Here is a 16821-nt window from a genome sequence, read left to right as displayed (position 1 = left end):
TGCTCCCTTCCCTCGAACTGGCAAAATGGAAGAGCAGATCATTTGGGCGCCAATGTTTTTCACTTGCTCCCCCAGGGCTCGAATATGATGAGACCATCAGGAAAAATGCAGTAAAGCACAGGACAGTTCATCAAGCGAGACACACCACAAAACCTCAGGGAATGGCGCAGTAAAGGAGAGCCACTCTAAACCCAGAGCAAAATGCGCACACAGACTGGGTCTAACACCAGCAAAACCATGTATGACTGAGTAGCAGTCAACAGGCAATCCCTGATGGGTGCAAGATAGTTACCAACTAACACTAAACCCTAGGCAAACTTAATTACACAGATGATCAAAAACAGGTGAAGTAGTCAGAATTAACCAAAGCACTGCCTCTTCATCACACCAGCAATAGTATTTCTGAAATTAGGTGATGCTGGCTCCTCTGAAAACGTTATCCTTGCATCTCTAAGGTAACATAAAGAGAAGTAAGATCTGATTTAAAACACACTGTAAAACCCCATTGACTGTGATAACCTGACACCAACTCAAAACCTCAAGTGGCAAGTAGGAGTCTTAACTGTTCCCCAAGATTAAAACCTCAAGAGAAATGAAAGTCTCCTAACTAAATGAATGAGATTTCTCAAAGCATTTTGCTGAATAGCAGATTAGATTTAGACAGCAAATAGTTGGCAAAAATTCCTGGGATTTACAAATACTTCAATCCTCATCAGTGAAAGACTGAGTAGCGTTACAGTATGGCACTAACGAAACAGAAATACAGACAGTATTTTTTTTACATCCTTAGAAATAAAGTTTTATTTAACCGCGAACTTGTAAAAAAAAGCATTCATAATATCAAGACAACTACAAATTTCAGAACTGGCCCAGGGCAAGGAATGTGTCCCATCTATTTGCAGACAGACTGATCGTTTTACTCTAATTAAAAGGTAAAATGTTTCTTTTTGGGATTCATTTATTATCTCAAACCGCAGTTAACTCTGACTCCTTCCAAAACCAAAATGCTTGCTGAAGTCTACAGGTAGCAAGTGAAAAGTACAGTCTCATCCTTGTCAAACCACATAATGGAGGAGAAGTTGGCTTCGTTAGTTACCTAGGCCTGGAAGAAATACAACCAAATCTGACAAGTTTTCTCTCCAAAATTCAAAGTGAGAACGGAGGGTAAAAGCAATTCTGAAAAAAACCAGCAGAAAGGCAAGTGAGCTGTCACAACAGAAGGCCCTCAACTCTGAACAAAATGAATCACTTAAATATTAGTAACTTTCAGCATTACTGAGAAAGGATGGACTCATGCATCCAACTGAATGGTATCTGTGGGATAAATACCTTAGATGAAGACAGCTCCCATATGTTTTACAGACACATGATTTACTCCTATGTCCAAGTAACAGGAGGGATGTGTAACACAACTATCTTTCCCCCAGTATTGCACAGTACCTGTTGTCCGTTTGCAGATAATCCCACTACTTCTAACTCTAACGCCAATTATGTCAAGGCTTCATTTCAAACTCCAGTGCAGGTTATCCAAAATGTAAAGTACACATGTGAGAATACAGTAAATACCTTGTCAGCGCTTGTTTCATACATGTAATTTTTAGACACCACTATCCTTTTCACACCATCAGCAATTCTCTAATCTGAGATATTCCAGGTGAAAACGATGCCTAAAAACAAACTATGATACGTAGGTAAGGTGTTCTAATTCTATAATTTAGCTATATATCCTGCTAATAGCTGTTAATAAAAGTAACTTTAAAAACACTGCACATCCCAAGAAGTTTTCATAAGACAACCAACCTGCTTAAACCAATGCTAATTTTAAAATATACTCTCCAGAAGTGACGACAGAGAAAAAAAAGTGCTGCAAAGAAATCTTAAAGAAAAAAAAACCATTCAAAATTAGATCAAATATTTACAGAAGACTGAAATAGCATCACATTTTATAAATATATTTTAAAAGCTACAGTGCACAACCCTTTATGTTTTTTTTCTTTTAATATGCAAGCCAGGGTTTTTCCCCCCAAATCATCTTTAAAATCCAACCTAGCACCATCTTTTAAGTAACAAATCAACAAATTTTTGCTTCAAACTCCAACGCTATCTCAAGTTCTACAACATTTTATATTACCAGAAATCAGTTGAAAATACGCACGGAAGTAGTAGTTATTCTTTATTTTAAATCTATATGATCATAGTTCACATTTTACAATCTAAAGCCCAGCGACTGTGCTGGTGATCCACAGATTTCATAGACTATATCAGCCAGGAATATGAATGTTGATTTTAGATTCAGTCTTCATGACAAGAATTGCACTAAATGGGAAGACTCTCTGCAAGAATCTACAGGATTTATCAGTTCAGGAAAACCAGATCAAGAATCTTTGAAATGTTACCCTTTTATTTCATGCACAAGTATCAAGAACTCTATTTCTGTAAAAAACAGCCACTAAAATAACAAGATAACAGAAAAATTGCAAAACCAACAACACATTACTTACTACAGTGGATCTCTGGGAAGACCAAGACCTTACACTTCTGTTTTGTAACAAGGAAATAAACCAGGGTCATAATCTAAAATCCTGGAATATTGTGCAGTCACTGTTTAAGAGGACAAGCAAGGTGGGTGCTGGTCTCTTCTCCCAAGTAACAAGCAATTGGAGAAGAGGAAATGGCTTCAAGTTGCACCAGGGGAGGATTAGATCAGATATTGGCAAAAATTTCTTCACCAAAAAGGTTGTCAAGCTGCCCAGGGAAGTGGCTGACTCACCATTCCTGGAGGTATTTAAAAGATGTGTAGATGTGGTGCTTCAGGACATGGTTTAGTGGTGGACTTGGCAGTGCTAGGTTAATTGTTGGACTTGATGATCTTAAAGGTCTTTTCCAACCTAAACAATTCTACGATTCAGAGTCTAATACTCCTTTGTCAAAGCGAAGGCTCACCTTCTTTCAGTGCTTTATCCATGTTGTGAGAAATGACCACTCTCCTTGATTGGACTGGATCATGGGAGCTTCCAGACCAATTACTCTGAAATTCAAAGAGAACATTCATCGTAAGATGAAGGAATAAACCAAAAGTGACAGAAGAAATAAAATTGGGATTTAAGGTGATAGTACTGTATAATGTTGTTTGTATAAAAACATTGTCACCCCATATGATTAAAACAGATAAGTGTCAATTGTCTGTGTACATTGTTCATTAAACACATATTAATACCCACTGTCGCACAACGTACACTGTAGAAATTGCCATGTTATCACAAAGTTGGGTTTTTTGGTAGAAGGGAACTGTGTCCATTTGCAATTCATCGCATTGCGAATAGGACATGCATTTAATAAAACAACTGGAACTCTTCTATTCAGTATTTTCACAGTTTTTAAGATCTCCAAAAGATAGGTCAATAGCAAATACATCATCTTCACAGCCTACTGTCACGATGGACTTAATTTAGCCTCATAAACCACTTCTATTTTAAAAGTGGTTAGATCTCTTAGATCTCCCTTAGATCTCCTACAGTAATTTTAGTTCGCATTCTTTTGGGCTTCTGCCTTTAAAGACACTTCTGGCCACTGCCTTTTAAGCTGCTGTACCATACAAACATTTGTCTATTTTGAAGTATTAGCTCTTACAGCGTCCGAACAGCTGGGCAGACAGAGAAACATTTTTGAGGGTGTAGACAAAAAGCAATGATTCATACTGTCCTTATACAGAAAGTGTAATTCAAATCAGAGACAGAAAATATCCCCACTGCCACTCAGCTTACTTCGCTCACCTTGACGGGTGCTCATACTCTCCTCAGTGAGGAGACAGCGCTTCAGAAACATCCCAGTCCCTTCAACATTCACCAAACAGAGAATAAGAAAGCAGTATAAACTTCAAGGGGGGTTAAAGTAAAAACACTCTTTAATGTTTTTAAAGGTAGTATGCCATTATTTCAGCCAATTTGCAGGCTAATACTCAGGGTATTTTGGTGTAACATGTTTTCCTTCTACTGCAGATACATGCACATAGAGTCTACTATAAAGCACGTCTAATGGGACACAGACGAAGGAGTCCAAGCACTATGCCACAGCAAAATAAAGCTGTTCAGACTCTCACACCTAACACAGCATTTCTATGGATACTTTCTGGGCCTTGAGTGCACTCCTTCCACCCACAGTTAGTTTGCTCCAGCTTCTGGGTGAGTGCCGCAATACCCCCTAGACTTCTTCCAGTCGCTGCTCAGAGACCACAGCTGTGGTCTTCCAGCTGTTTTCTTCTCCCCGCCCTGCTTTGGCAACACTATCAGTGGCAAGAGAAGCAAGATTTCAGCATGTTTGCCTCCATTTGCAGCACCTCTTACTATCAAAACTATAGTTAAGGAGGAGTAAGAACAGAGTATTATCTGATTAGCGAACCACTACAGATATTCATGGCCCCCTTTTACCTGAATACTATGCTGGTAAAAGCTTAAGCCACAACCACCTAAATGGCTATAGAAAGTATTTTTGCTATGTGGAAGAACACCTAACAACAATATTTGTAAGGCTCCAATACATCACCTCTAACTGCTAATGTTGTCGTGCTTTCTCCATACAAAGCTGTGTTAATGCTAGTCACACAATTACTTCAGGATTTTTCTGCTTTATTTGCAGCAGGAAATGGGATGATTCATAACCACTCTAATTTAAAAAGAGAAGAGACAGACTCACAGAGACATTAAACATCCCAAATACATTTGGGGAGGGGGGAAGGGATTGAGAAAGCCCTATTAAGCAAAGTCACTCGGGTCTTTCTGCCAAGAGCTCATAAACACAAGGCCATAATCGTGACTGAAGCTCTATGCTCAGCATACCCCATCTTCCTTAACACCCACGCTTGCTTTGGTATCCTACAAGACACATACTTCTGCTAAACAGTCATACCTGCACAGAGGTCAGTAACCTCAAGCCCTAACTTAGGCATCAGCGGTTCTCATTTGTACATAGTTTGCAGGAAGTGTTTCAAAACTATTTTAAACACAACCTGGGATAAGAAAATTTTAAAGGGCCTTCTGCAAGTAGCTGGGTCCACATCACCACACTACAATCCGATCTACACAATGCCACAAAGCGGGAAGTGATCCTTTCATGCTTCAAGCTTAAACAGTCATGTTAAGAACAAGGAAGACTTATTGCCTCAGTGAAACGCAAAATGCTGCCTCTTAAAAACCAAGATACAAACTCACATTTCAGCTTGCAAGAATGTATTTCATTGAGAACATCCTCTATGGTTGGTACATTTGACTTCTAAAAGGCACCAGCTTTTGATTTTAAAAAAAAGAGTAACATGGATGTCTAACATGGAGAATTTCAAGTAATGTAAGTGATCAAAAAGAATTTAAAAGAAGTGAATTCCACCACTAGCAATGGTGATTTTGCTGCTGCATTAATGTAATTACTGAAGGGCAAAGGAAGATGCATGGTGTGTTGGATTTTCTGAGAAATTTTCCATACTCACAGAGGTATTGCATACACCACCATAAACGGTCAGAGACACGCACAGAGCAAGAAACAAACCGTGTTTAAAAATAAGGTTTCAACTTTGTTTAAAAGCCAATTTTCAAGAACAGATGAGAAACTAACATTTGAATAAATAGGAATGTTTAAATGCATTGGAGTGATGTTGGTTGGGTTAGTCCAGGCTTAAGAAAAAACAGTTCAGGGGAGACCTTATTGCCATCTCTGACTACCAAACAAGAGGGTACAGAGAAGAAAGAGACAGACTCTTCTTGCAGATGCACAGGACAAGAGGGAAGGCTGCAACACAGGAAACTCCCATCACTTACAAGGCAAAAGTATTTTAATTATGAGGCTGGTGAGATATCTGAATGGGGGTGCTGAGAGGCTGCAGAGTCTTCATCCTTGGGAGATATTCAAAATTCAACAGGAGAAAGCCCTGAGCAGCCTTCCCTAGTCGGACCCACTCAGAGCAGGAGGGTAGGCTAGGTGCCCTCCAGACATTCTTTCCAACCTGAACTATTCTATGATTCTTAATGCTCCTTCAAAGCACTGTTAATTTAATTTAGTGACTGACAATGGATCAGAACTTAAGTTGCCTTCTCTAAAACAGCTGATCAAACTCCTTTTTTCCTTTCAGTCTCACAAACTTGCATTTAGCAGAATCAAGTCTTCAGTCTTGTTAGCTTGGATTTGCTTTTAAAAAAAATTTGTTTCTGTGAGAACAATAATATGAATTAACTGGGAAAAAAACTAACAGGCACCCCTGAGTTGCCTGACATACAGCAACAAACACCTTAAATCCAACAGTACCAAACTGGTCACACAGGTTCACCAGCACCTGTGATAACAGAAGGAAAATTCACAGCCCAAACTCAGCTCTAACAGCTGAGAGAATGAAAAATCCAGTAGATTTCACTGTAAGATTTTCTTCCCACCCCTGCCTTAAGTCAGATGGAGGATGTAAGCAGAGAACAGGTTCAGCTAGAAAGCCTAGACTTGAATGTTTTCACATTTTTCTTCATGCCACTCATCTGAAAGAAAACGGTGCTACATTTCATGAAACAGTTGGCATAACCCTGACTGAGCCAAAGATGTTCATAAATGGATTTAACACAGTCAAAGCTCTAGGTCAGATGCTCTGTTATACTGATTAAAACCTGGTACGTTCCCCATTAGTCCTGCCTTGCACTATCTTAGCCCCCCAAAAAAATCAGGGTCCACTCTGTAGCATTCACTCTTGAAGAACAACAGAAACCAGACAGAAACTTCAATAAGGCTTGATAAAATTACTTTAAGGGGTAGGGGTGGAACACATTTGGAAAGCACATGGGGAGAATGAGGTTGCTAACAAACAGGGAGGCCTGTTTCCTCCAAGAGTTCAAGTTTTCCACAATTCTGACTTTGTTTACAGGCTGGAAAAAAAGGATGCATGTATTTCCTGGAGACTTTTGAATTAATACTCATTGTTTGATACTTTTGAGAACAGTTTAAGACACAGACAACAACAATCTCAAAGGCCCAGGAAAAAAAAAACCCAAGGCCGGCATTGAGCCTGAAACTTTGTCTTAGGTTCGATCTCCTACAGATGCAAAAATTAAATTGTTTAAACCAATAAATTACATTTAAGTAATTTTAAATTAGTTTTGAAGGAAACAATAGATGTTAAATAATAAAGAATTAAGGTGTTTCAACAACTACACTGAATATATGGCAAAGCACAGAACACAGGAATACCTTCCACTATCAAGAAATCCATCCGCAACACTCAAACACAATTCTGAAAACATAACAGCAGAAAGTCAGGCACCTGCTATGGGCATGCCACACGCAGACTTACTCTGCCATAGAATTAAAGCCAGAAGCAGAGAAAAATCAACAATTATTTCTATTAACTCAATTACAACAAAACTAGAACAGAGCTCAGGACAGATCCCACAATATAAATGGGCATTGTGCATGAGACGCTCCGTTTAATCACCAATCTAAAAGGCAAAGACTAGATTTAATTCAGCATACAAGACCTATCCAGTTACTCATAGCTACTTGCTCCACACACTGCTGCCCTATTAACTTTCTTCTTTGTAAAACATACATTAACACCAGATTGGACTTGGGTGATAGAGTCACAGATTCAAGTAATACTTTGCTGAACTCTCCATAAATTCAGCCTTAAATGATCCAGATAGATGTTTTCTTATAGTAGTAAATATTACTTCAACCTATGATGCAAAAATAAATGTTCTATTCACAAGAGTTAATATTTTAAATTAATACCTATAGTTCTATTTCAGATTAAAAAGTATGTCTGTCACATTAAGCATTAATCTACATGGATCAAGGGATACTATAACTACCCATTTAAAAATCAACATACTTAAAGCATGTTAATCCTATTATGTTAAGCATCATTATCTCAATAATGATTTTGTAGTATCAGCACTTCTTATTTCTACTAACATAGTAGATTCTGGAACATGTAAACTGTATTCATTACATAGGGATCTTCTATCTAAAACGTACTGTGTTCAAAACTGATAAAACTCTAGCAGCATAAAAACTTTATAATCAGGGCAGAACTTCCTTTACTTGATATTTCATATTCTTATCTGTCTGGTATTACATGAAAATGAAGCTTATCTCAGGTAATACTTTCATTCTCATCACTTCAGCTAAGAAATAATCAGCAAGTTAGCATTTAAATTTCTGCTCAGCAAGAAATAGAGCATTATTCTCCACTGGGATCTTTAATATCACCATCAAAATAAAGGCTTACATAAATTCTCGGCATACATGCACAGCCCCATTCTACTGAATATCTCCATGCTCTCCTCTGTTAAAAACAGACAACAAGAACCTATGGCCTGTACTTCAAGGCTAAAAGAGCCATGTGCTATGAAAACTGAACTGCTGGCAAGCCAGAAAAACCTGCACAGACTCATGCCTCAGCTGCAGAGCCTCAACTTGACAATCAGAGAGAAACTCCTGTGATGTCTGCTGCTGTACCCTCCCTCCCACATGATTTTTCACCATTTAAAGAAAGGGAGTTCTGCCTTTTTAACAGAATATTACAAAACATGCAGAATGAATTGTCATCATTAATTTCATTAACATTAACCTGTTCTCTTTCACTGTGCATGCTTAATAGGGAAAAAAATGGTACAGAATGGTCATACAAACCTCCCATAGACAGAAGACAAACTTGTTCCCTTATTACTATACAATTTTTTTTAAAACCACTTAACAGGGTGGCAACTTGGAAAAGGATTAGTATTATACATAACTTCCTCTTCCTTGGGTAGATTCTGCTGCTGTCCTTTGCAGAGCAACAAGGAACGAAGACCTGGCAATAAGGAGGAACTTGATCGGATTTTATTTTCAGAATGTTTCCGATACACATGTACAGCACTTTCAGTCCAAAAGCGTATCTTGAGTGCCAAGATGCTGTCACTCTTGACCTCGTTACAGAGGTTTTGATTCCACCTTTAGGACTCCCCTACCAGAGACATGGACAGCAATATCCCAATGAGCCCGCCACCCATCTGTCTTACTGTCTCAGCGTGGCTTCATTATCAGGAGAAATGAACTAGCTCCCTAGTTACAATGTCAGTAATAAAACACTTTTCAAGTGAGAAGCAGTCCCTACAAAGGTAAAAGCAGCCTGATTCATAGCAAAATATGAAACGTCAATCTAACACAATGTTGAGAAAATTAAGTGTCAAACACAATACAATGCAGAGCTAAAGACAACACAGGGTACAGTGGAAGGAGACAGAAAGGGTTGCATGACAAGACAAGAAATCTCTAAGTATAGATGATTGATAAAGGCTGTGTGGAAGATGAAGTCTGCTCACCACTAAGGAGTTATGGGACAGATGATTGAGACGTAGAGTCTGAAAAACATTTTACTTCCTGAGATCAGTCTCATGTGAGACTAGAGTTATCACTTCAAATTCACGCCTGCTGGTAATCAACATATGCAGTCCTAACAAAGCTTCAAATCCGAAAAAACTTCTAAATCCCTAAGAATAACAGGTATTGCACAGATCCCTAAAAGTAAACTGTACCAGACATGTCCAAAATACAGGCCCTAAAGTCTAACAGGCCCCCACTGAAGTGTAACTGAACATTTGAGATTCACGCAGCATTCTCTTAAAGTTTTAAAATATTCCTGAAATTGGTAGGCAATGCTACAGTATCTTTTCATGATTTTAACTTCACGACTTGCCTATAGTAAACTCACCTGTATCATCAAAAGCTGACTGTTGACCTGCCTATACAGGAGACAGCACTAAGAACAGAAGTATCAGACTCTCAGTTCTGTTAAATCAAACTTAAACATGTCCTCTCCTTTCAATCCAGGAAGAACTGATAAACTAAAAGAATGGCAGTACATCAGAATATTTGGTTGTAAGCCTTCGAGGATCTAAAACAAGCAGTACAGAAGAGCAGCAAGCAGAGACTGTAATGACTGGCGTGAGTAACAGCAAAAATCCAGCAATCTCAGAGCCCTCAATATACCCTAATGGGCCAGAAAATGAGACAGACCATAGAACATGCTTGGCTTTAGGTTGATGAAAACCCCCATAAATACTTTTGAAGACTTACTAAGCTGTAAAGATCAAGACTGAAAGGAGTTAGGAAGTTTCTCCTCTCCCTCACAGCTGCTCCAAACTGCTCATTACCTCAAGAACTGCTTTGCATCATGCTTGAAATTGATGCCCACAGATGGCAAACCTTCCACTTCCTACAGCTGCTGGGGCTCCCACAAGCTTACCTTTGCAAGCTTCATCTGAAGGAAAAAGTCCAACGGTGCAAGAAAAATAAAACTGCATGTTCTTTCTCTCCACTTCCCCTATGTTCCTCAAAAAGAGCAGAGCACTTGGCTTGGATACCATGGCAGATACTCAACCTAGGTTAAGTTTCCATCCCAACTGAACCCCTCAGACCATTTCTAATGATCTCACTACTCATCCTCCTATGGCTTAAATAAGAAACAGTACTATCTTCAGGATCCAGAGATTTCAGCAATTACCTGATCCAATGAGAAAAGATTTAGCCATGATTCTACTGAGATTTATTTTTTAAACCAATTTTTATCAAGATTTACCCTCCCATTAATGCCAGATTCACAAAAGAGTCCACGTTCAAAGACGGAACAAGCCTTTAGATCATACAACATGGTCACATGACTCCCTCAGGGCCCAAAAGTAAGAGTAAGCTATTTCTGAAAATGGAGAGCTGCTAAACAGAAGTGAACAAGAGGGACCAAATATGTCAGGAGCAGAGTTTTAAAGCAATACTCAAAATCATTGGCAGCAGTTAATCATAGGAAACCAAAACCAGGACATTAGAATCAGCATACCCTTTTTGCTGGAAAAACAGTTTATTATCTTTCTGGAAGTGCTGCAGGACAGACTAGGTAGATCATTCTCTATACAGGATGTCATTCATTTAATCCGAATTTAAAATGCGGCACTTAAATCTAAATCATCCTTGGGTTATGCATTATTGAAAAAAAGTTGATAACCCAACTCTCTATTATTCAGAGTTTTTGCTTTGAACCAGAGTCAAAGCACTATGCTAAAAAGAAAACTCTGTCCTGCCAGTTTTTTTGGCAGAGAAACAACTCATACTGGAAACACAGGAAAATGTGTTTTCCTTCCTACTAACTTGGTTAACGTGGTTCTTCACATGAGTCAAAGCCATCTCCCCTACAACCACAGAAGTTAACAGTCACTTAGGGAACAGGCTTGAATTTAAAAAGGTGACACGTGTTCTAACAAGTCACTTCAAGGGCTATCTTTGGTGTGAGGTAGTCCACTGATATTTGAAAAGTGAAAATCCCCGCTGAGACAGACATTTTTAATAAAGGTACAATTGGGTCACCATGCCTTTTGGCTGTCTTGCATTTTGCTGTCCTCCTCCACCACAAATAATCTTGTCCTAAAACAGCTCTTGAGAAGTGCTGAAAAATACCTGATGATAACATAATGTACAATTTCACGGTGTCGTTCAAGTTGCACTATTTCAATATCAATATAAACGATTTACCAATATGCCTGTAAGTACTTAAATAGTAAGTAAAAATATTATGAGTTGCCTGTACACTTCTCTTCCCAATAAACACATAAAAGACATGGAAGAAACACAAGGTTTTATGTGGAAGCCAAAAGACTGCCCTGGTACACCTTGTGATCAGAGCTCTCACATACAGTAAGACTGTGTTGAAAGCACACCTCATCATGGTGATAAAAGTTGCACACCTTGCTTTGTAGTTCTCTGCAGATTTCAAACGCTCCTGCTGAGATTCCTGACTTCAGCAGAAAGCCTTCACCTTTCCAGTCCCAAAGGGGTTATACAAACAATATTTAGGACAAAGCAGTTTCACATTTGGAAGGATGGCTTCTCTAGTAGCAAGTTCAAGCAAAATGAAAAAAAGGCATACACCTTGTTCTTCTGAAGTCCGAACACACAACACAGCGCTTCCTCACTCAAGTTCTATACTCGCACGACCAGATCCCTGAAAATCAACAGCACTAAACTCACATTGTAAGTGCTTGCAAGATGGAGTTTTTCGTAAGTTCTCACTTTTTTCCAGCACAGCATAAAGAACTCGAACCAAGCCCCTTTGAAGTTGATAAGAAGTGCTCCCACTCACTTTCCAAGAGCTTAGTCTGACTCCCACTAGAGCAAATATTTATTACTGAATACTTAGTGTTTCCTCATTTGTTAACCCCAATGTGAAAAATCAAAGAACAAAAAATGAGCCTATCTGCCTTGAGTTCATGTACATATGCAGAGTAAGATGCCAGCCATAAGACTCTACAAAAAAAAAAACAAAACAAAACAAAACAAACCACACACCAAAAACTTATTAGGTCAATGGAGGTTTCTTCCCTAATCTTTAGGAAAAGACACAAGGCTGAAGAAATTCTAGCTTTACAGTCATCCTACTACTGGTTCCCAGAAAAGATCATAAGGCTCTCATATGAAAAATGGGAGAGTAACAACTGACTGATAATAAAGCAGTGTAAATACAAGAGGATGTAAAATAGAAAGATTAACCTACAAATTTTTCAGAGAAAGATGTATGGAGGAAACTTTGCAATAAACATTTTAGTGAATGGTCTACATTTCTATATGGTGCCTATATAGACACTATTATTTTCTTTACCTACATGTTGCTGAAGCACCAATCAGGAAATCCGCTAAACATATACAAAACTGAGTTCAGAAAAAGTATGTCAAGGAGCTTTGCAGCCCTGAAGCCATTTTGTATCAGAAAGAAGTCAACAAAACTGTAAATTGAAGGCATAAGAAACCCAGATGAAAAGCCTGGAATTACAGCTTCTAAATAGAAAGGGTAAAATACCTCACTCCTGTTTTGACAGTCCCTTTCATATAGCCAGGTTAAATTTTGAGAACAGTGCAAAGAGGAAGAAAAATTTTAACTGAATCAGGGAGAAAGCAAAGAAACAATCAGGAATAAGGCTTGCAGCAGGTACCGCTGCTTTAGCGGTGACTTTTAAATGCCAGATTTCAATTCCCTCCTGAAACAACGAACACATTACCATAGAGCTATAATAAATCCAAACGCCACATATTAGACCACACAAAGCAAGAACAGGTGTGCACTATTTACATACACAAATCCAATGGATGGACACAATAGGAGAACATCTTGAAGAGAAACAGGCAGTAACATACCACAAAAAGAAAGTGCATACAGTATAGTAACTGAAGGGACTGTATTTGTCTCCAGACAGGTCTAGTTTCACTCCTGTTCAGTAGGCTTCTGTATTATGTTTTTCACAAAGGGGGAGAGAAAGAGAACAATAAATTTAATTTTTTCTTCAATTCTTTGGCTGTTCGACAAATCTGAAAGTTGCTTCTCAGTGCAGTAGCAGGGAGATTTCAGTCACTAAGTTTATACAAAGATTTTTTTGTAGTATGTACACAATACACTCTCTTAAAAGTAAATTAACACACATTCAGACGTTCAGATTAAGTATATCAGCACATAAACGTCACTGGAACTATGGAATTATCACTGAAATATTTGATCTTGCAAAACTGAAAGCAATGGGAATTTATTCCTGTTGCAATCTTCCCCCCCCTCCAACTTGGAGTAAGGTAGTTGAATGGTGAAATACAAAACCATGTAGTCCTTTACCACTGAGGTGCTTATGCACCTAACACACATTTACTCCCCAGCATTCCTATGACAAAAATCAGCTGAACAATCCCTAGCTGTACCTGCTTAATATGCTACACACAGAACAGGTGCCTTCTGCTTATCACTTTTTGACTTTACCCGTTACATCTTCTCACTTCCCCATTCCCCACTTCTAACTCTCACACACGCTACTTATTCTTTACTCCCTTCAAAAAGCTGAGCATGATGTTGGGTCTTCAAAGCAAAGAGGATTTAAAATAAGTCTACCGAGAAGACAAAACACGTATCCCACACACCCGCTGCCACAAATAGATCCTAAACGCACCTTTGCGAGTTGGATTATTCATGGACGTTACCAACCCCTGGCAAAACCATCCCTTCTACTGACAATAATGTCCTGCCAGTTTCCATTAAATGCAGGCCTGGGAAAATGTATTGCTCACAAACACAGGCTCTTTCCCTCCCTAGATCGAAGAATGAAGGAATACACCACCACTGCATGCAAGTCATTAGTTGATTTGATTGGCAAGATGGAAAGACAGTCAACTGTATCGGCAAGTGATTTCTAACATGTTCTCTGCCCTGCCAGCACCCTCTGCTTTCTGCAAATTCAGGTACATCTACTGCAGCCGCAGAAACACAGAAGTGACAGCACTATTTACTTGCTGCTAACAAGAAAAGTACATGTACTAAGCCTAATGAACTGGGTCACCAGAACAGCTAGGCTGTACACCCAGGTGGCACACATTATGTTCCTTTTCCTTTGCAGAGCGTTCTCAGGTATCCTGCGTGACACTATCAAAGTGAAGAAGCACTTAGGTGATGCTGTCTACTGCTGCAGCACTTCACATGCTGACACCCCACCAAAGGTCTACAGCTCACCGGTGAGGGGCCAGGGGCACCCGAGCGGAGCGACCGGCTGTGATGTCAAACCCCACGTCCCTGTGACCCACAGGCTGAGCCTCATCTCCAGCAGCAGTTTTTTCAGGCCTGTCTAGGCTCAGCTCCGGAGCACTGCATGACTTGATTGGGGGTGGGGGCGCGGATGGGAGGAAAGTTACTTCAACCAGCACCTGCAGCCAGTCTCCAAATACCCTGCGCTACCAGTCCCGTTCAGAAGAAACCAAAAAATGCTAAGCAGTGAGCTACAAAGAGCTCATGAACATGAATTAGTATGTTTTAGAAAACGTACAGAAAATAAATTTATCTTTTGTATAGAGGTCTGGAGCAGTTTGAGAACATGCTGGCACTCCCTCAAGGCATTATGATAACATTATCTGAAGCTGCCCAACTTCAGAGCACGCATTTAGGCAACGCTCTATGCTGGTTCTCCGAGCACGTCTCTCTTTTACTATTTCAACTGCAGGAGCAGAAAGGGATTTGAGACACAGCCAACAACAAATTGCCGTACGAGCGTTCCCGCAACCCGAAGGTCTCTCTCAGAACAAAGTCTTGATTTTTCCTGCACGCCTGCTACCCGCCAGCACAACTTTTCCCATCTGAAGCCCCGACGAACAGCAGAGAGGGCAGGCTCTCGCGGCGGGACACCGGGACGTTCCGGCGGCCCGGCTCTCCGCGGCGGAGCGAGGGCCGCGCCACCTCCGCCCCGCTCCCCCGCCGCTACTTACCCCTGCGACCCGCAGGACCGGAGCTGCGGCGGCGAAGTCCGGCGGCGGCAGGCGGCGGCCGCGACACAGCAGGACGATCAGGGTGCCCAGCGCGGCGGCGGCGGCGGCGCAGCCCGCGTAGAGGGCGAGGCGGAGCAGCAGCAGGGCCAGGCACGGCGGCCCGCCGCCCCCCGCCTCGGCCCGCTCCTGCCCCAGGCGGACGACGGACACGGCCAGCAGCCCCAGCCCCGCCGCCAGCACGAAGCGGGACGAGCCGGGATCCTCGTCCTCCTCGTCTTCCGCCGCCTCCTCCTCGCCGCCGCCGCCAGCCACAGCGGCGGCCGCCGGGGCGCTGCGGCGTCCGGCCTCGCCGCTGGGGCCGTGCGACCCCAGCGGGCCGGGGGCGGCGGCGGCCCCCGCCACCTCGGGCTGCCCGGCCGTGCTGCTAGCGCTGTCGGCACCGGGGAACATGCTGCTCCTGGCGCCGTTGGGAGCAAGAGCATCTCCCGCCGTGGCGGCCCCCTGCGAAGGTCGCCGTTCCCGGGCACCCCTCTCTCCTCCGCCGCCGCCTCCTCCACCGCCCGCTGCCACCGGCACCGCTGCGGCCGCCGGGGGAGCCGGAGCTCATGCCCGGCGGCAGGCGGCTGCACGGCGGCCCGGCCGCTTCCTGGCGGCCGCCGAGGGGGCAGCGCTGCCCGCCGGTGGGCGGCGGGAGCCTAGCGCCGTGCCGGCAGCCGGGGAGGCCCCGCCGCGCCGCTCGGTGGCCGGGAGGGGGGGAGGCGGGGGCGGTGCCTGGCGGCCGGGCGGGCGGGCCGGGGACATGTGCGCCAGCCGCGCCGCGCCGCCCCACGGCGGGGCCCTGCCCGGCCGCCCTGCCCAGCGCAGGGGTGGGAAACAACTACGCTCGGACGAAGCGAGGAGGGGAAGGAGCCTCCCCGCGGGGACCCCCGCCGGCGGCCGTGTGGAGCCGAGCCCGCCGAAGGCTGCCGGGCGCCCCGCCGGCACCGCCAGAGCGGGGCCTGCAGCCCGCAGGCGGGGCCCGGGATGGTCCGACGGCAGCACCGAGGCCCGAGCGCGGGACAAAGCCTCGACGCGGGGCACCTCTGAAGTCCCGGCCCCCTCCAGAGTGAACGCTGTGCGTGCCCCGCTGCCTACCCCGCCTCCATCAGCCAAGGGAGGCCTTCAATAACTGGATATCAGAAGTGAAAAGTTGACAGAAAAGCCGCTGAAACGATACAACATTGATTCTGCACAACCTAGTACTGGCACCCCAAACGAAGCCTGCCAGCAAGCCCATGACTACCCTCTTATAACTGCTTGTGGCAGGTTCTGAGAACAAACTCCTCGAACGGCCAAAGCCTCGCCATACTTCAGCCCTGCCTGGGGCTGCACGTTCACCTCGCAACAGGCACGGTGGAGTTACAGCTCCTCTGTATTTGCAGGTTCGTGGCAGCGACCAACCGCAGCCAAAGCAGGAGGCCTTGATCTCCTCCTAGCAGGGGTAAAGGGCAATGCTCTTCTCAAGGAAGCTAGGCTGTGCAAAAGTGGATTTACAAG

At 42.8% G+C, this 16821-nt stretch overlaps 1 protein-coding gene across 2 annotated transcripts in view; it reads right to left on the bottom strand.

The window, feature by feature from the left end:
- The window catches only part of SNX25 (sorting nexin 25), a 91909-nt gene extending 75854 nt beyond the window's left edge, over nucleotides 1–16055 (bottom strand). For both annotated transcript variants that reach the window (XM_075091250.1, XM_075091251.1), the window contains exons 1-2: nucleotides 15286–16055; nucleotides 2944–3028 (exon numbers count right to left, since the gene is read on the bottom strand). In XM_075091250.1, the coding sequence (XP_074947351.1) occupies nucleotides 2944–3028; nucleotides 15286–15735 (535 nt within the window). In that variant the 5' untranslated portion in view covers nucleotides 15736–16055. The remainder of the gene's footprint in view (nucleotides 1–2943; nucleotides 3029–15285) is intronic.
- Between the last annotated feature and the right edge of the window lie 766 nt (nucleotides 16056–16821).

Source organism: Phalacrocorax aristotelis, chromosome 4, assembly GCF_949628215.1.
Source record: "Phalacrocorax aristotelis chromosome 4, bGulAri2.1, whole genome shotgun sequence".
Taxonomy (NCBI): domain Eukaryota; kingdom Metazoa; phylum Chordata; class Aves; order Suliformes; family Phalacrocoracidae; genus Phalacrocorax; species Phalacrocorax aristotelis.
This window is presented reverse-complemented; position numbering and strand designations above follow the sequence as displayed.